Genomic DNA, 20,075 nt, shown 5'->3' with positions numbered 1-20,075 from the left:
CCCAATAATACTACTGAGTTTTTCTTTTTCTATTTCTGGTCTGAAATTCTTCAGAGTAAAAAGCAAACAGTGGAGTCACTTCATAGGACAGTATCCTGAGTGATAGTTTGGACTATTTGCCACTTGGGTTCTCTTCTCTTTCATTTAACTAGTTGGCTGCAGTTGAGGTACAATCGCCCTATATACATTTACTTTCTACTCTTTCAGTGCCAATCCATCCTTTATCCCCACTTCCGCAGGTCTGAGCTCACTGGTGATGTTCTTAGTAACTCTCAGTCTCTAATCCATTTGTTCATTCAGCATATCCCTCAGATCTGTTCCCTTCAAGTCTAAGGCTAAAACCATTCCTTCTGATACATGGTATTTGACCATTTAATCAAATTTTAGGGACAAACACCTAGACAAATAGCTCCCTGATCTGAAAAGTCATTCTAGACATGTGACAGCAATTTTCACATAGCTACTGTCACCATGATTTCGGGGATGGGAAGAACCCCACATGGCTCAAGCAGGGGCACCCTGTACTCTTGAGTTGTATAACAGACTAACTGTTCAGATACATCTCAGAAATACAGTAGTCCCCTCTTAGCCATGGAAGATACGTTCCAAAAACTCCAGTAGATGCCTAAAACCACAAACAATACCACACCCTGTGTGTGTATGTGTGTGTGTGTGTGTGTGTGTGTGTGTGTGTGTGTGTGTTACCAATCTGGGTAACAAGGTGAGAAAGGGTCTCAAAAAAAAAAAAAAAGATATCCAGTTGCTTATTGAACCCTTCCATGCAGAAGTACAAACATTTCTGAAAATTATATAAGAACAAATATTTTTGAAAATTATAGAAGAAAATAAACCCACTATATGCTGAAATACAATGAAATAAAAGGAAAAACCAAACTACAGCTTACTTTTTGGGATCCTGCTCCCCCAATTCACATTCTTCATAATTTACATTTAGTCTTTCCTTCTGGGAAATCCTATTGACAAGTCCTATATAATTCCCAGGGGGTGATCCTTCTGAAGTATCTGTTGTCGCCAAGGATAAAGGACTAACTGTCTGGAAAAAAAAAAAAAAAAAAACTTGTCTCATATAAGTTATAACAAAGATTTTACCCTTTATTTTACCCTTCAATTACTAAGTGCACAATCTGAAAGACATCTTAGATGGTATTAATGATATCCCCTTGTTAAAGATAGAGGTAACTATATACCTCTACCCCCCAAAAAAGGCTTTTTAAATTAAAGAATGAATAGACAAACAAAAATTATGTATATGCATGGTATACAACATGACATTTTGAAATGTATACTTATCTGGTTTTTGTGGTTGGAGCACTTAAAATCTACTCTCTCAGTAATTTTAAGGTAGGTAATATATGAATTCACCCATTTTCCTTTTACAATGCCATTAAGAAAAAAACAAAATCTTGTCAATTTTCTTGTTTAATCAGGCAATGTACTCTAACACTCTCTATCTCACTTATCTTTTCTAAATCTTAAAAAACAGGGTAACATATTAAAGTAAAGATATATCCTGGATCACACTTTAATGGAAATGATTAAGATGATAGCATCATTCCCACTATTGTTATCTGAACCTTATTCTTTTCTTTTTTTTTAATCAATCTGACCAGGTCAGGTCAAAGTTTTTCTACTTTAATAATCTTAGCAAAGGTAGGGTAGTCTATTTTATTTTCTAAACTTCTTGACTCAGTTTTCAGCTTATTAATAATTTCAGCTTATTAATAACAATTTCAGCTTATTAATAATAATTTCAGCTTATTAATAATAATTTTTGCTTAGTTATTTTCAATTTTGATTAAAAGGCTGACATCTTCAAGTAAGAATTTTTTCAAGAAAGCTAAATTTTCCCAATATTTTTAGTATATGAAAATGATCCTCTGTTGTCTCACATGTGAATGACTTCATGTCTCATTTTACAACCATTGCTCCACTGTCTCCTGGTGGACATCACCAAAATTCTTTTCATTTTTACACTTTGTTATTTTTCTTCTTCTGTGTATTTTTAACTTCTTCCTTCCTCCCTCCCTAGAGTTCAGTACATTTGTCAGGATCACTGTTGTTCTTAGTGGCCTGGTATTTTCCTATGTTTTAGTCAGTTTTTTCGCTGCTGTAACTGAAAGACAAGGCCAGAACAATTGTAGAGAAGGAAAAGTTTGTTTAGGGGCTCAGAGTTTCAGAGGTCTCAGTCCATAGACAGCAGGTTCCATTCCTCAGGGCTCAAGGAGAGGCTGAACATCATGGCTGAAGAGTGTGGCAGAGGGAAGCCTCTCACAGGGTGATCAGGAAGCAGAGAGAGATGTCTCCACTTGCCAGATATAAATATGTACCCAAAGCCACACCCTCAATTCCCACCTCCCCCAGCCACACCCCACCATTTCAGTTACCACTCAGTTAATTCCTATCAGGGGATTAATTCACTGATTGGGTTAAGACTCTCCCACCCCAAATTTATCTTCTGAACCTTCTTGCATGGTCTCACACATGAACTTTTGGGGGACACCTCACATCCAAACCATAATATCCTATATCCAGTGAGTTATTTTAATCTTTAGTCACATCTTTCTTTCCTGAGAAATGAAAGATTTCATGCTGAAATCTCTTCAGATGGTTTTGTTTGTTTGTTGGGTGTTGGGGATTGAACCCAGAGCCTTGCATATGCTCAGCATGCTCTCTACCCCTGAGCTACCCTTCCAGCCCAACAGTTTTTTTTTTCCCCCGTTCTATTTACTCTGTTTGCATTTTCAGGGACATCAATTATATTTATGCTGGTTCTCCATTATCTGCCCTCCATGTACATCATTCTCCTTACAAGCACTTCATCTCTTCTTTCCTTTCTATGTCCCCCAATGAGTTGGAGGGGACTCTTCCCACAACCTGTCAGTTCATTTCTGCCTGACCACGTCTCAGCTTTACACATTTGCCCAACTTCTGAGTACTGGATTGCTGCTAGCACTCTAACTGGGCATTATCCAGCTTAGCCCACTGTTTCCCAGATGTATTTCCCAGGGTTTTACAAAGAAGAAGACAGGGAAAGACTGAACTAAAATGTAAAGAAAATTGTGAATGGTTTTACCATGTATGTAGGTATTTTTTTTCACAGAGAGAAATACTAAATATTTGTTAAGTTCCCTTTTACTAGGAGAAATAAAAGAGCAATTTCCTACCTTGTTTTCTTTATTAAGTATATCAACAGCTATTTTGGCTGCAGCATTTTTTGCTTCCTGCTTTGATTTGCCTTCAGCTTCTGGAAATTTTCTCTCATCTATTATAACTTGAAACGTAAACCTAATTACAAAGAGAATATTCACATACAACTCATGCATGTGTAAGAACAAGTGGTCCAATCACCAGACTTCCTGTGACTATCTTTAAGGGTGTGAACTTATCTTCTATTTAGAATGTAAGCAGCCATCCCGAACAGTAGAACAACACACCTTCTTGAAGCTCACAAAAGCTATACCCTCTTTGTTTTTTTTTTTTTTTTCCCAGAGTCATTTGAGGTCACCAGTTTAGGTCAAGAGGATTCTCATAGAACTCTTTGACAACTTTGCTACAGAACTAAATTATTGACCTCAAAATTACACCAGAGTAGCCAGTGTCCTAATTTACATTTACAAGGATATATCCTTTTCTGGATGTATGTTGTAGGTATCGAACCTAGTATCGAACTCATGCTAAGCACAAGCTCTACCACTAAACTACACCCCCACCCAAGCCCTTAGGACTTCTCTTGTTTGATAGCAACTTGCCTTAAATCATGGGGAGGTCCTGTTGTAGCCAGTTCTTGGTACTTAAGAACTACTTGATACTTCTGACGGTACTTATTAAGTTCTTCTATGAAGAAACCTCGTGAGATAATGTTTGCCATTTCTTCTCCCAGTAACCTACAATGGAAGAGATGTTTCAGTAAGTGACACTCACAGAACATATATTTTTTAAATATTTATTTTTTAGTTGAAGGTGGACGCAATATCTTCATTTCATTTTTATGTGGTGCTGAGAATAGAACTCAGTGCTTCATGCATGCTAGGTGAGCACTCTATCACTAACCCACAACTCCAGCCCTCACAGAACATATTTAATCTGATTTTCCCAGTGCAATTTAGAACAAACTCTAAATGACTCACAGGGGTCCCGCAGAAATTCAGAGAACTTTCTTTTGAAGTCTTTCTTTCTCTCCTATGGACTATACAATCAAGCTAATCTGTCCAAAAACTCTACTTTCAAAACTCAGCGGGGGGCTGGGGATATAGCTCAGTTGGTAGAGTGCTTGCCTAGCATGCACAAGGCCCTGGGTTCAATCCCTAGCACTACCAACAACAACAACAACAAAAGAAAAAACATACTCAGATGGCTAAGAAAGAAGAGAGCCCTCCTTCTTTACACTACTCTGTGCTCCTACTGAGTGTCAAATGCAAACCTGTATAGCTGCTCATGAAGCTAAAAAGGGAACAGGTAAAATTCGAATTTTTGGATGTTGAGAGCAAGGTTTAGTGTATACAGAATAAGTAAGCTTATACAATCATGAAAGATTTGGTTGTATAGAAATAGATTCTCTTATGAAATTGCAAAAACTCCTCCTTTGAAATCTGCAGAAATCAATTTTAGGACAATTCACCCAATGGGTAAATTAAGATCCAGGTTTACAGGTCTCAGTAGACCAAAATGATAACATGATTTAAATTATAAACAAAATTTAAAAGACTTATAATTTATACATAGGAAGCCAAAACTATAAAACTCTTAGAAAAACACATAGATGTGAATCTTCATGAACCTGGATTTGACAAGAGAATCTTAGTTATGACAGCAGAAGTATGAGGAATCAAAGAAAACACAGAAAAATTGGGCTTCATCAAAATTAATAACTTCTGTGTAACAAGGACACCATGAGGCAAATAAAAAGACAATCTTCAGAATAGAATATTTTTAATTTATATATATGGTAAGGATCTGGTAACCAGAATATATAAAGAATTCTTGTAATTCAACATTAAAAAATCAACCCAAGGGCTGGGGATATAGCTCAGTTGGTAGAGTGCTTGCTTAGCATGCACAAGGCCCTGGGTTCAATCCCCAGAACCACAAAAAAAAATAAACAAACAAACAATAAACAAATCCATAGAAAATAGGAAAAGGATTAGAACAGCTATTTCTCCAAAGGAGACATATAAATGTCCATGAAGTACATGAAAAGATGCTCAACATCACAACTACATACTACTTCACATCCACCTCAATACTGATAACAATCAGAGAATGAAAATGTTGGTAAGGATGTGGAAAAATTGAAACCTTCATACATTGTTGAACAGAATGTAAAAGATACAAGTGCTAAGGAACACAGTTTGGTGTTCCCTGAAAAAGTTAAGCTAATAAGGGGACGTTGACCAATGTGGCCTAATTTTTAGTTAGAAGGGAGAAGTTCTGGAGTTCTTTTACACAGTAGGGTGACTATAGGTAATGACAATGTAACTGTATATTTCAAAAAAGCTAGGAAAAAGCAATTTGAATGTTTTCTCCATAAAGAAATGAATAAAGTTTCAGATTGCTATGTTTAACCTGCATAATGCATACATGTATCAAAACATTACTTGGCATATAATAAACATGCACAATTTTTATGTTTTTATGTATCACCTAAAAATTAATTGAAATGCTTTAAGAAGTGAAGCTGCTAACTAAATTCCACTCCTAGGTATTTCAAAGAATTGAGGAATAGATTTCAAACACATCCTTACATAGGAATGTTCATAGTAGGACTGTTCACAATAGCTAAAATGTGTAAACAAACCAAGTATCCATCAACTAATGAAAGGTAAACAAACTGTAGTATATCCACACAATGGAACATTATTTGGTCACAAAAAGGAATGAAGTACTGGTATATGCTATAGCATGGATGAACTTCAAGAACGTGCTAAATGAAAAAAGCCAGATGAGAAATGTCATATAATATGATTCTATTTATATGAAACCACCAGAATAAGTATGTACACCTATAGAGACTGCAAGGCAACCCTGCTAAACTCTTACTTCTCACTCTCTTGTGATTCTCCTTCTTCCATGGGTAACACTTCTTAATTTCATAGGCCCCAAATGCTGACACGGTCTGAAGACCCTATTCCTGCCAGATGCAGCAGCACATGCTGGTAATCCCAGCAGTTTGGGAGACTAAGACAAGAGAATCATAAGTTCAAGACCAGCCTCAGCAAGTTAGCAAGATCCTAATCAACTTAGTGAGATCCTATCTCAAAATAAAAAATAGAAAAGGCTAGGGATACTGCTCAGTAGCAGATCCCCTCTGGGTTAAATCCCCAGTACCAAAAACAAAAACAAAAACAAAAAAAGCAAGCAAACAAATAAACAAACAAACAAAAATCTGTTCTCTTCATTTTTTTTGCATGTCCATAATTTCAACAATTATTTGTATGTTATTAACTCTAAACTTTATATATCTCTCATAAACATCTCTGTGAGTTTCAGGTCTCTCTATCCAACAACTCTATTTGAACACCTTAAATGAACTTTAAACTCAAAATATTCAACAAACTGCCTTTATGATCTTCCCTGTCACCAAAATCATTTCTCCTTCTCAAAGATGTCTACAGGCACTGTCCTGATTCAAGCTCTCTTTACCTAACTTCCTAAGTGACAGCAGATAGTATATCCTCTAGTTTCCATCTTGCAAGGCATTCTTTTTTTATATTTGGTGAGGGGTACTAGAGGTTGAACTCAGGGGCACTCAACCACATCCCCAGCGCTATTTTGTATTTTATTTAGAGACAGGTTCTTTCTGAGTTGCTTAGCGCCTTGCCATTGCTGAGCCTGGCTTTGAGCAGAGTCTCTATCTTTCTACCTCAGCCTCCCGAACCCCGCTGGGATTACAGGTGTGCGCCACCGCCCCCGGTTTAGCAAGGCCTTCTTTCTTGAGTACTAAAGAAAGTATGAGCCATATGAAGTTTCATGATTCTGGAATTCAACCAAGAATTTATGAATCACCATTCAAGTAACATTTCATAAGCACATATTCTATACTATGTGCTGGGGGTCAGAGCCCTGAATAAAATCTGCTCTTGTGAATTTCCTAGTGGAAAAAATGACAGACAAACCCATCTTTTTTTTTTTTTTTTTTTTTTTAAGTCGCAGGTTGGTAAGCACTCTATTGAAAACTGGAGGGGGCAGCCCGGGTGGAGGGACATCTCTCTTATGCACAAGCTGTTTCTAGAGGGTCGCCTGGTGAAGCTGGTACTGGAAGAAGGTAAGATAGAGCAAGGAACTGGCCCATGCAAGTATCTTGTGGGAAGAGCTTTTCAGGAAAAAGAAACTGAAACAGCAAGGAAGTCAGTGTAGCTAGAAAGGGGCACCTGAGGGGCCTTGCCTTGGGGCCTTGATTACCGGGTTCTGAGGAGAAGGACTGGGCCAGAGCAGGTGAGTGTGGCCTTGTGACACAGGGAACACTCGCTTGCTGCGGTGTGCGGGGAGTGGGGTAGAGCGGGCTGTTGCGGGGCAATTTGGGAAATCATTGCAACTCTCCAAGCAGGAGCTATTTAGCCAGCGATTATTTCGCCAACCTGTAGGTAATCCAGGACTCCAAACTGCCCAGCTGTCCGTGGGGTCCTGGGGCCAGTCGGTTTTCCACCGGATCCCCTCCACTCCACCCCCGACATCCGCTGCCTGGGAGAGGTCTCTTACCTTCTCTGATATTCTTCGCGGGAAGGAAACGGCCTCTGGGTCCCGCTGCGTCCCACGATCCTTTCTCCAGATCCGGGTGGGGTCCCCGCACGTAGGCTGCAGGACTCCCGCCTCTCCGGGTCCGGGCTCGTACCCGCGTCCCGACTGGACCTCGGTCTGCCCGCCGGCGCGCTGCCCCGCGCCGCCGCAGTCAGGCGCAGCCGGCCCGCTTCCCGGCCATCGACTCTCGGTTTCTTTTTCCCAGGCGGACTCCGCCTTCAGCGCTGTCAACCCTCGCACAAGCGCACAGCGGCTGCAGGGGGTCTGACCACCGACCTGGGTCCCGAGCGTGCGCGGAGCGTCGCGGGGCGGGCTTGGCACCCGGGTCTGCTGCTGCGGCGCCCCGCACCCCTCCCGGGCTTCGGGCAGATTCCTGGCCCCACGTGCTGCAGCACCCGAGGCGTGCTAGGTGCTCCCTGGGCTCTGGGATGGATGGTCCTGTTTACTCTTTAAAAAAACAACCTTTGAGATGGGGCCAGGGAGTTGAATAGTAAGGGATCCAGTTTACAAGAGGAGAAATTGAGTAACTCACTCTGGGTCCTAACTCTGGTAGGCGGCAAAGCCAGGATTCAGTTCAAGCTCAGGCCTGTAGCCATCGAAGTATCCCTCTTCCTTGTCCACACTATAGACTGTGACTTTCTTAGAGTCACACTCGCTCCTTGACACCGCTTAAAGGGTGTTGAGGATTTACCTTGTGTCAAACACTGGTGCACATATCCTCACACCAGGACCCCAAGCTAAGTGCCCTTACTACTCCCATTGAACAGTTGAGGAAATGTGTCTGAGGCACAGGGAAGTTAGCCAGTAAGAAGGAGAGCTAGAATTAGAACCGGGAGTCTGAGTCTGCACTCAGTGTCTTAGCTAGGAAGAGACAGGGAGATCCCAAGATAGGTCTCAAATGCACATTATATACTGTGCTTGTCCATCCACTTGCCTCTCTGTTACAGGATATCAGCAACTGAAATCTACACTTTTCTTATGGCTTAGGTCCTTAGCAGGGTTTAAGCTCCCTAAATGTGAAGCTCTAGTGGGAGGTTTAGAAGGTAGATGAGAGAGGGCTGGGGTTGTGGCTCAGAGGTAGAATGCTCACCTACCATGCATGAGGCCCTGGGTTCGATCCTTAGCACCAAATAAAAATAAAATAAAGATATTGTTATAACTAAAAATAAATATTAAAAAAAAGAAGGTAGATGAGAGAGAGAGCCATCTTTCTGTAGCATTTCAAGATGACAAAAAAGAAGCTCTCTGATGGTGGTGGGTGTTTGCAGGAGTCTGTTCATCAGCTTGTGTGTGATGGGTGTGACAACATCACTGGCAGCAGCAGGGACAAGTTTTCTGATATTCTTGGGCCCTGAACTGCCCAAGATAACTTTTTTTTTCTTTCCGAGTTTTTTTATTGGTGCATTACAGTTATACATTACAATGGGATTTATTGTTACATATTCATATATGCCCACAATATAACAATATATTTTGGGCAATATCACTCCCCAGCACTTCCCCCAAGGGAACTTTAAGAAATAAAAATCATAATCTCAAGCATGATCACAGGATACAAGCTATTGTGACTTTTCCAGAAGGACCTCCTATTTCATATAGATCCAGAACTAATGTCGCAAAAATCAGGTGCAGAGTCTATTGCTGCAGGTAGCAGAATTACAATATTAATTTAATGTGGAGCCTCATCTAGTCTCTTAAGTGAACATGAAGTGTATGTATTGGGAAAGAATGACGCCCTGGGAATTTGAGTAGATTGAATGAATCCTAGTAGTATGGCCCTCCCACAATGTGCAGTCTCTGCAGGCCTTCCAGCATAGTGATCAGGCTGGCACAGCCTGGTTTGAAGAATCCATGGTAGTCACTTTGTAAGGAGGTGCTGACTCTTCAAATGCACCATCCCTACTTCTGCCTTCACTCCTAGAACTAGAATCAAACGCTACCATGACCCAAAAGGATAAGGAAAAGATCTGTTGGAGAGGAGACAGTTTATACAACAGAATAATTTCACTAATTTTTATTATTTATTATTTAATTTTTATTAGAAACCCAGGAAAAGACAACATGAAGGAAGTCAATGTGCTAGCTCCAGCACTGGGGATGGTTTTAAAATTTGCTCAAGTTGGTTTACTGCAACCAGAGCTTAATGGTAGCCCACATTAAAAGAAATTGTAATGCCAAATTATGCAGATAAAGAAATCAGAAATACTCAGGAAGTCAAGAATATTAGAGTGGATTAATGCTCAACCTGAGCACTCACTCCCTAACCTTGTCCTCCAAGAAGATTCAAACATCCTTCCTCTGGTAGCTTGTACAGATCCATGGCCAGCTGTTTAGGTGATGTTCAGAGATTTGGAAGGAATGAAATCAGAGAGCTGGTGAAAAGGGGGTCTGGGGAAAATGATGAGGGTGAACCATCTTGGAATTGGACAAAGTATGAGTATGTTGGTTTTGTTTTTGTTTTTGTTTTTATTTTTATTTTTTTGGGTTTTTTTTTGTGTGTGTGTATGTGTGTGTGTGTGTGTGAATGTTCACCAAAGGCACCCTCTGCTAAACAAGCTTTTGGAAGGAGGTAAGCAAGACTTTTCTGTCTTCCCCCCAGCTACTCCTGGGCTCTTAAAAAAAAAACTATTCTTTTTCATATTTTTTTAATTGTAGATGGACACAATATCTTCATTTATTTTTATGTGGTGCTGAGGATCCATCCCAGTGCCTTACATGTGCAAGGCAGGCACTCTACCACTGAGCTACATACAGCCCCAGCCTCTCTGGGGCTCTTAACCAGCAGCAGAAATGTGAGTTTGTCAAGACGGACTTCTCATCAAAGCTACTGTGGCTTCTGAACACCATATGCAAAGACCTACACTGAGCCCTCAGTGTGTATCACAATACTCCACACTCCAAGGGAGACCAGCCAACTATTTGGTGGCAGACTGGTTACACCAGGGCCCTCTCATTATGGAGGGGGCAGGGAATTTTTCCTCTGTGGAGTAAAACATTATTCCCCTTATTCTTTGGAGTAAACATTTATTCAGTTTGCTTTTCCTTCCAGCCATGTCTCTGCCAGCACATCTTTGTGGATATTGTTAATGCCTTATTCACCTTCATAGTATCTCTCACTAAGGAGACCTTAAAAAAAAAAAAAAAGCAGTGAGGCTGTATACTGACTACTATAGGATTCAATGGGTTTTTTATGAGCTCTGTTGCCCCAGTGCAGCTAGCCTTATAGGAGAGTAGTATGGAGTGTTGAAGACGCAGTTACAGCTCAAGGTAGGAGGCAACACTTAGCAAGTTGGAGGTGTTTTGTCCTTCAGGTGCAATACATACTCTAAACCTACTTGCTGCTCCTTCCTGGCTAGGATGCATGGCCCCAGGAAACAATAGAAGTAGAAGGTTATCTACCACAATTACACCTAATCACAAAGTACAAAATGAGTGCCTCTGCTTCCATGTCTTTGAGCTCTCTTCCACCAGGGTTACATAGTTCCTTGAAGGAGAACTTGAAATGTATTCAGACATTGTAGGTTTCTCATGCTGTCATTCTTCAAGAAAATAAGGGGTGGTGGGATGCTGAACTGGAGGGATGATTGACACCACTTACCAAGGGCATATAGTATTGCAGCTACACAAGGGGGTCAAGGAAGTGCGCGGAGAGCAATGATTTCAATCATGGTCTTTCTGATTCTTTCGTAGCCATGTTTGCACTCGAACTGCCTGTGCAAAGGTGCAGGTCAAGAAGGACCAGTTGCTATGTTGATGCCGACCCGATGAGTTTCTGTGCAAAGGCATGCAGCAGTTATCAGGCACCAACTCCCAGGGACAGAGAAGCATAACAAGATGACCCTAATGTCTCATCAGTTCTGTGTCCTTCAATTTGCCTGCTTCGCTGAAACTTTCCCACAAATAACCTTTTGATGATGAAACCTATATAATAAAATGCTGAGCTAGCTCTGGGTCAAACTCCATTAGAGTCTGGCTGCCCACCTGGCCCTTTTCTTCATTTCCCATCACCCCTTGTCAGGTTTCTTCCCTGAATTAACAGCCACCGCTGAGAGAGATGAGAGAGCCACAGTAGAAGTGTATGTCTTCAACTGAGGGCTTCCTCTGGGGTTCCTCATGGTAATTCCATGTTTAGTGATAAATGTTAAACTACCCCTGTCCATCACAGGTGGGACTGCTATGGGTTCAGACCCTTCAGGATTGAAGCTTAATATCACTCTATCAGCAGGGAAGTACTCTGAGGGCAAAAGGAACATGGAACAGGAAGCTATAAACACCCACTGTGATCTTATGAGCAAAGAATAAAGAATCACAGAAGCTATGCAAGTTTTCTCCTTTGTTTTTATATATGTTAATGGATTTCTTTTGCTTCTCTGTTTCATTTTATATAATATTTATTGTTGATGGCTAATTTTATAAGATAGTCTTTAATTTAGAATGTCTTAAGATGGATTGTGACTAAAATAGAAGATGAAGGAACAACACAGAGTAACGGGTATAAAGATTTAAGGGATGGGGTGGGCATGTTTTCATTCAAAGGAGAAAATGGTTGTGTTCATCAGAGAGGCAATTTTGTTATTTGATTGAAAGAAGGGGTGTATTTTTATTGTTAGAAGGGGTGTACTGTACCAGATATTATTAATTTTTTAAGCTTCTATTCTCACTCCCTTCAATGTCTCTTCATCTCCTGAATTATAATATATGGAAGTTTAAGCAATTATTTCCGTATTTCTGTGGAGTTAAAGTTTTGCATATAAGTTGGGACCTGCCAATGATGGATGAACAGCAATGTAAGTTATGGGAGATGGAAGGGAGAATAAAGCTATCCTTCTGTGGCAGGATAAACGAGTAAGCTCTGACACTCAGGGGCTTTTGTAAGAACTAAACTCCTTAGACCCTTGTTAGTGTTCTAAGGGTATTAGATTTCTATGGTGGCAGGAGAGAAACCCGCACTGGAAAATGGAAGGGTCCTGTGTTTGAGATCGCAGCCACAGTGGAAGGTAAGTCTCTTCTGGTTTCCATGATGATCAATCCTTCCAACAACTATGGAAGTGTTAATTTCCTACTTTATCTTTCTGCTTATCATACAGTGATTTCTGCTTCTCACATCAAACATTGGATAATAAACAAAACCTCCCTGAAAACAGATTCTACACTGAGGGAGTACAGTTGAGGAATGAAGACTAAGAATCAGGTCCTTATGTGAGGCCCAGATCAAGCCTCACTTGAAACCAGATCCAGTGATAAGATCATTCCATTGTTTTCTTCCCTCAAAAACTAATTTGTATTGTATTTTGTATTTGTTATATCAAAAGCATCCTAACTGAGCTGATATTCTGAAACACATTTCTTAGAAAATTTTCTCCATTAATTTATTTAATAAAATGTGTATTGAAAGCCTAGCATGGGCAGTATAATAATGGAAATAAAATGACGGTCCAAAGTAATATTGTGCCCTTAAAATTTTTTTTTATGTGGAAATTGGTTGCTAAAAGAAGGCCTGTCCTAGGAAGGGAATAGACTGGTGCTTACGAGATGGAAAGAGAGGTAGGTAGATACATGGACAGATTAGAAGCATCTTAGATCATTTTTGTTAATTTTCAGAGATGACCTTACTTATTTGTAACTCATGACCTATAGTTGATCTCATTGGCTTATTTGTCACTTTTTTTCCTTTCCTTTTCTGTGTGTGTGTGTGTTTGCTGGGAATTGAACCCAGAGCCTCATGCTTGCTAGGCAAATACATCACTAAGCTTCATTCCCTTTCCATCTCTGTTTATCCCTTTTGAGGTTCACAGCAACTTTTAAACCAAACTTTAAAATGTTAAAGCAACTAACAGGACAATGATAAAGAATCTCATGCCAAGTATTTTTAACCTCCTTTAACTAGCAGAGGAAATACAATTATTGCTGTTCCTGTTTTGAGACTTTGCAGAGTGGTCAATATCTATGCCATCTCCCATCTCTGATGGCTCTCTTTCTCAGATGTCATTATTTTATTTATTTTTTAACCTCACTTCTAAACTCTTCTTATCAAGAGTCCACTGATGCCCAGGATCCTCAAGTTCCCATTCTCCAAGTCTTTGTGAACGGGATTAGTGCCCTCATAAAAGAGTCCCCAGTGGGCTGCCTTGTCCCTTTTGTCATGTGAAGATACTGTGAAAAGACACCAGCTAGGAACCAGGAAACCATGAAACAGGCCCTGGTCAAACACTGGGTCTGCAGACACCTCCATCCTGGGCTTCCCAGGTGGTTCATATGCCACAGTCTATGGCATTTTGTTAGAGCAGCCTGAATGGACTGAGAAAGTCCTCATCAGATAACCTGAATGCTATGTAGTGAGTGGATCTTAAGCAAGACCCAACCTCTCAGATTTCCCTCATTTATCAGTTTGTTCCTTTCATGAGAATTTGCCCAGCGGATGATCCCCCTGGACCTGGCATCTGCTACCTAAGGGTAAATTGGGGAAAAAAATTTTTGAACTCAAGGTGCTTGTTGTCTTTATCTTCATCATGGGGGTGCCTCAGTCTGACTGGGCACAATTCACGAGCCACTTATCAAGCAGAAATAAACTTTATTTTTAGAACACACACACCGCACCACCAGAGCTCTTCAGGAATTCCCTCAGAGCCCAACTGCCACCACGGGCTTCCCACAAGCCTCTCAATCCCCCACTCCTCCTGCTCTTGAGGCTGATTGGCTGGGTCATGTGGGCAGAGCCAAAAGAGTCCCCCAATGAGCAGCTCCGTGGTCTGAAAGGGCGGGGAAACAGCCCAATTAGCATCACCGCAGAGGAGCCAATCAGCTGGCAGCTGGAAGTTTGCTGGGGCCATGGTGAGCCAATCAGCTGGAAGTTTTCTGGGGCCCCTTTGGCTATGGCTCTCAACATCTCCCCCTCTATGTTTAAACAACATGCAAGTGACTTAAGGACCATGCCTGCCTTAGATTGTCCAATACTACATATGGTCCTTACCCATCATCGGATGAGCTGACCTCAAGGTGTCAGCCTCCTGTCTTAGGTTGGTACCATTGCAATTGGATCTTACCTGTCATTGACTACCAGTCCAGCATACAGCCACACCTGTGGATAGGCCTTTGTACCAGCGGGGGTGTGAGTTTCTTTGCCTCACCTCTGTTGGCCCCCAAATTTTAGCTGAACGACCATCACAAGCAGAAAGGAGGAGGATACACCAAGCCAACTGATGGCTCCTTTTGTACCACCGATGACACCATCAGCAAAAATACCCCAGTACTACCACAAGTTGCTGCACCAACAGATAGTTTACAATGCATACAAGTGAGTTCACAATGCATACAAGTGATACATAGTCCAGGCAAGTTCTGCAAGGAGTTCAGTGATAGCTATTGCAGAAGCTGTAGATTAGTTTTATCTTTGTCGTCACCGGCACTGGGATGAAGATAGGAATTCTGGCAATAATGGCTAAAGAGAAAATTATGTAACATTCCAGAAGGCACTAAAAGAAAACAATTTTCTGAACAATTTACATTATCCTGAATAGAATTATTAAATATAATGAAAAGGAAAGGTGAAAGTAAACAAACAGATCTATTAACCTTCTTTTTTGTTCACATATTAAAACAATCCTCTACAGCTGTTTACCCAATTTAAATTAAACCATTTAAATCACGTGAATAAGAAAAAAAATATTTGGATCCATTGTTTCATGAGTGCTCATCATATATGATATATGGACATATGAACATACAAATATACAACACAAAACACAAGTGTGCACACATAATATAATACATACAACCCATAACATAATAGTAAAGGCCTTATAACTTTTTACAGGTGAAATCTCCATTGCAATGTTTAAAAACTCTATAGTCAAAAAATAGAACTGATCAGCAAAACATTAACCTAGGTCTGTATGAGCTCAAAAAACAAAATAGAACTTCATGATGTGGGAAAGGGCAATAATAAAATAGATATTGAAAAAAGCATCCTGGTTCTGTCACAGATGTAAGGATAGCCAAACTGGAGTTCTGGATATCAGCTGTTATGGATTTGAGCCAAATCATCTTCTTTTTGGTCTGTAGAAATCGCTTTAGTTAATCTCTCTGGAATCCAAATCAGCTGCTGTTCTCCCTGTGGAAACACACAAACAGACCCCCAACTCTAGATAATCACTGGGTCAGGACCTTAGTTAATCTCTCTGGAATCCAAATCGGCTGCTGTTCTCCCTGTGGAAACACACAAACAGACCCCCGACTCCAGACAATTACTGGGTCAGGACCTTTCCATTGTCCTGTTAGAATATCTTTCCAAAGTACCTTGGGCTTATGTACATTTTTTGGACACATATGCCAATCCGCAGCACTAAGCCCTGATGAATCCAAATTTTAAAAGTTTAGAGTAAAAAGGGTTATTTTAAGTTTATCTTTGGGGAATATATACCCCTTCCCAATTCCGTCTTTTTGCTTTAATAAGTACATTTTAATAGTTTGATGAGCTCTTTCAACTATGCCTTGTCCCTGTGGATTGTATGGGATTCCTGTTATATGAGTAATGCCAAATGATGAGCAAAATTGTTTAAAAGAGGTAGAAGTATAACCAGGGGCATTATCTGTTTTTAACTGTTATGGAACGCCCACAGTGGCAAAATTTTGTAAGCAATGAGCTATAATAGCTTTAGTTTTTTCTGCGGCATGAAGGGAGCCCATCAAAAATCCAGAAGAAGTATTAACTGTAACATGCAAATATTTTAATTTTCCAAATTCTGGCAAGTGTGTGATGTCCATCTGCCAAATATGGTTAGGTATCAGTCCTCTAGGATTGACTCCAAGATTAACTTGTGGTAGAAAGGTCACACAATTTTGACATTGTTTTATTATTTGTCTAGCTTGTTCCTTAGTTATTTTAAAACACTTTTGTAAAGTATTAGCATTGACATGGAACTTTTTATGAAAATTTGTAGCTTCTTCTAGTGTAGAGAAAATATGTATGTCATGTGTAGTTTTATCTGCTAAATCATTGCCCAAACTAAGGGCTCCAGGAAATCCTGTATGTGCCCTGATATGTCCTATAAAGAATGGATCTTTTCTGTCCCAGATTAGACTTTGTATAGTGGAAAGCAAAGAGAAAACAGTAGAGGAAGGAGAAATCCTACCAGCATCTACAAGGGATACTATAGCATTAACTATTTACTGACTATTGGAAAATAAATTAAATACAGAATCTTTAAACATCACAAAAGCTTGTAATACTGCATTAAGCTCTACCTTTTGAGCTGATTGTTTGAGTACTAAAAATGTAAAAGTTTGATCAGGTGTAACTATTGCTGCTGTATCATTATTTGACCCATCAGTGAATATATTTGCAGCATTCATGATGGGTGTTTTTCTTGTCATTTTTGGAAAAATTACAGGATGCGATGACCAAAAAGACAATAAAGGATTAGATGGTAAGTGGTTATCAAATGAAACACTAGATTTGCACATGATTATTGCCCAAGTGTTTAACTCATTAGCTAACTCATCAATTTGATCCATAGTATATGGAGTAATAATTTTATTGGGAGAAATTCCAAACACTCCCTTTGCTGCTTTTATTCCTTTGAGTATTAATTGTCCTACAGCCTTAGGATACCTAGTAAGAATAGTGTTGTTAGGAGAATAAGATAAATGTATCCATAATAATGGACCTTCTTGCCAAAATACTACTATAGGAATATTTTTTGTTGGTAGTACAATAAATAATAAAGGCAAACTTATATCAATTCTATCCAAATGCATATTTTCCATATATGTTTCAATGATTTTTAATGCCTTTCTTGCTTCAGGCGTTAACATTCGGGGTGAATTTGGATCTGATGTACCTTTTAGGATATCAAATAAAGGTCCCAGCTCTCCTGTTGGTATGCCTAGATAAGGCCTTATCCAATGTATGTCTCCTAATAACTTTTGAAAGTCGTTAAGTGATTTGAGTTGATCTACTCGTATTTGAATTTTTGGTGGACGGACCATGGTGGAGGATAATAGAACTCCTAAATAATTAATTGGAAAATTTAATTGTACTTTATCTATTGCTATCTCTAGATTATAATTTTTTAAATAAGTTTGTTAGTGTGGCATAACATTCTAGCAATGTGTTTTTATCTTTGTGTGCTAATAATACATCATCCATATAGTGAAATATTTGTAGTTCAGGATTTTGATTTCTAAGTGGCTGGATTACTTTGTTAACATAAATTTGACACATAGTTAGACTGTTAGCCATCCCTTGAGGGAGTACTTTCCATTCATATCTCTGATCAGGACCTTCATGATTCAGTGCAGGGATAGTAAATGCAAAACTTGGACTATCCTCAGGGTGAATTGGAATGGAAAAAACCCCCAATCTTTAATATCTATAACTAAAACATACCAGGTTTTTGGCAAAGCAGACAATTGGGGAATCCCTGATTGAGCAGGTCCCATAATAATCATCTCATTATTAATGGCTCTTAAATCTTGCAATAATCTCAATTTACCAGATTTTTTTATGACAAAAATGGGAGTATTATGGGGAGATACAGAAGGTCCCTCATTACAGTAGCATAGAATTATAAAAATAGTTTTGGCAAATCATGAGTGGATTCTGTTATGTTAGGTTTTCTATAGCTAATTACTCTTTCAACTCAAAGTACAAAGTGCCTGAATCGGATAGACATAGATGTGTAATTGTTGACTAATTAGTTTGTGTTGACCTCTACAGTTTGGGGTTTTCCTGTTTGATATTTTGTTGTTGTTGTTGTTGTGGTGGTGGTGGTGGTAGTGGTTTGTTTTTAATGAAAACTAGAGCTTAATAATATCAGTGTCATACCTAATAACTCTGAAGTCTCAGTTCTAAGAACGAATATAGTCATTGAAAAGATTTTTCTCAATTTAGTGGTTCTCTCTTTGTCTCCCACTTTAAAAACAATATTTTGGTGCTTGCTTGTGTGCTAGTGTTTCATAGTCAAACTCATGCTTCATCTCAAGTGATTTTTCTCACCCCAGTAGAATCTCATTTTGTCTAACATTTGTAAAGTTAATTTATTTCATTCATTTTGATCTTCCTAAAATTTGACCTCTTTAAAAATTTGTGTGCATGCATGGGTGAGTGGTGCAGGGGATTGAACCAAGGACCTTGTGAACAGTGCATATGTGTGCTATCAGTGAACTTAATCCCCAGTTCTAAATTATTTGCTTTCTTGTACTTATTGAATTTACTATTTTTGTTGTTGTTCTGAAGATTAAGCCTGGGATATCACCTGCTGGGCAAGTGCTTTACACGCTTAGTCTCACCTCTTACTTTTTCTATACATCATATTATAACACACAGAGGACAAACAAATAAGATGAGATCATGGTTTTACTTGAGAAGATCATTCCTAGTTTTATGATGTAATTAATTTGTCACTATTTCAAGGGATTTGGCCCAAACCCCTGTGATCCTGGAAAATTGGAAACCCATTGGTGCGTATTATAATCTTGGGGCATATTATTAGCCAATTCTTGTGGGTAATTCTTTTGTCCAACAGAAGGACCTTTGTGGAAGCACAAACTGTTTCTCCCCATCACTTAAATATTCCATCTTGGTCCTTAAACTCCTGCTTCCTCAATACCAGCTCTGTTGTAATGTTGTCTGTGGGAACACAACTTGAACAGGTTTGGTTTGCTTTCCTTAGAATGTATTTTTTGGGGGCCAAAAAGGGATATCAAACCAGAATTATTGAAGAAGATCAATTTTCTTCTTCTTTTTTTGTTTGCTGATAACGCCAAGGTCGAGGGTTCGTTCCCCCGTACGGGTCACCGAATGCTGCAGTCTGACTGGGCACAATTCACGAGCCACTTATCAAGCAGAAACAAACTTTATTTTAAGAACACACACGCCGCACCACCAGAGCTCTTCAGGAATTCCCTCAGAGCCCAACTGCCACCACCAGCTTCCCACAAGCCTCTCAATCCCCCACTCCTCCTGCTCTTGAGGCCGATTGGCTGGGTCATGTGGGCAGAGCCAAAAGAGTCCCCCAATAAGCAGCTCCATGGTCTGAAAGGGGGGGAAAACAGACCAATTAGCATCACCGCAGATGAGCCAATCAGCAGGCAGCTGGAAGTTTGCTGGGGCCATGGTGAGCCAATAGCTGGAAGTTTTCTGGGGCTCCTTTGGCTGTGGCTCTCAACATGGGGGCACAATGCGAAATGCTCAACAAACTTCCTTCCAGACGTGACTCTAACCTCACATTAGTTCATTTCACCACTTCTACATATGCATCAGGAAGTGGAATCTCATTTTTAGAGCAGAGGTAAAATACACCAAAATCAGTGCCCTTTTC

At 39.8% G+C, this 20,075-nt stretch overlaps 2 protein-coding genes across 10 annotated transcripts in view; one reads left to right on the top strand and one right to left on the bottom strand.

Annotated features, from left to right (window-relative positions):
• Eif2ak2 (eukaryotic translation initiation factor 2 alpha kinase 2) overlaps positions 1–7,850 on the bottom strand; it is a 36,420-nt gene extending 28,570 nt beyond the window's left edge. For 6 of the 7 annotated variants that reach the window (XR_013429086.1, XM_005336548.5, XM_040271143.2 and 3 more), the window contains exons 1-4: positions 7,717–7,850; positions 3,771–3,905; positions 3,186–3,306; positions 906–1,054 (exon numbers count right to left, since the gene is read on the bottom strand). Coding sequence is in view for 6 of the 7 variants with exons in the window: in XM_005336548.5 (XP_005336605.2) it covers positions 906–1,054; positions 3,186–3,306; positions 3,771–3,889 (389 nt within the window). In the remaining variant the exon portion in view is untranslated. Of the gene's footprint in view, positions 1–905; positions 1,055–3,185; positions 3,307–3,770; positions 3,906–7,402; positions 7,610–7,716 lie in introns of those variants that run through there. The other variant, XM_078029388.1, reaches the window with a different exon arrangement.
• On the top strand, positions 7,199–11,703 carry LOC144369407 (uncharacterized). 3 transcript variants are annotated; one of them, XR_013429089.1, is made up of 3 exons: positions 7,315–7,452; positions 7,602–7,707; positions 11,446–11,703. XR_013429089.1 is itself a non-coding variant. In XM_078029391.1 (2 exons), the coding sequence occupies exons 1-2, from the start codon at positions 7,231–7,233 to the stop codon at positions 8,021–8,023; spliced, it is 474 nt and encodes a 157-aa protein (XP_077885517.1). In that variant the 5' UTR covers positions 7,208–7,230. The 3 variants fall into 3 exon arrangements, 1 of the variants encoding a protein (XP_077885517.1); XR_013429090.1 differs by lacking the exons at positions 7,315–7,452; positions 7,602–7,707 and adding an exon at positions 7,199–7,282; XM_078029391.1 differs by lacking the exons at positions 7,315–7,452; positions 11,446–11,703 and adding an exon at positions 7,208–7,282 and having other exon boundaries at positions 7,602–8,023.
• The last annotated feature ends 8,372 nt before the right edge of the window (positions 11,704–20,075 follow it).

Source organism: Ictidomys tridecemlineatus, chromosome 12 (assembly GCF_052094955.1).
Source record: "Ictidomys tridecemlineatus isolate mIctTri1 chromosome 12, mIctTri1.hap1, whole genome shotgun sequence".
Lineage (NCBI taxonomy): Eukaryota > Metazoa > Chordata > Mammalia > Rodentia > Sciuridae > Ictidomys > Ictidomys tridecemlineatus.
Note: the sequence above shows the minus strand (reverse complement) of the source record. Positions and strands in the feature narration are given on the sequence as shown.

Coding starts and splice junctions, on each gene's coding strand:
- LOC144369407 (XM_078029391.1), top strand. CDS start 7,231: ATGCACAAGCTGTTTCTAGAGGGTCGCCTGGTGAAGCTGGTACTGGAA. Junction 7,283..7,601: donor GAAGCTGGTACTGGAAGAAG/GTAAGATAGAGC, acceptor GCCAACCTGTAG/GTAATCCAGGACTCCAAACT.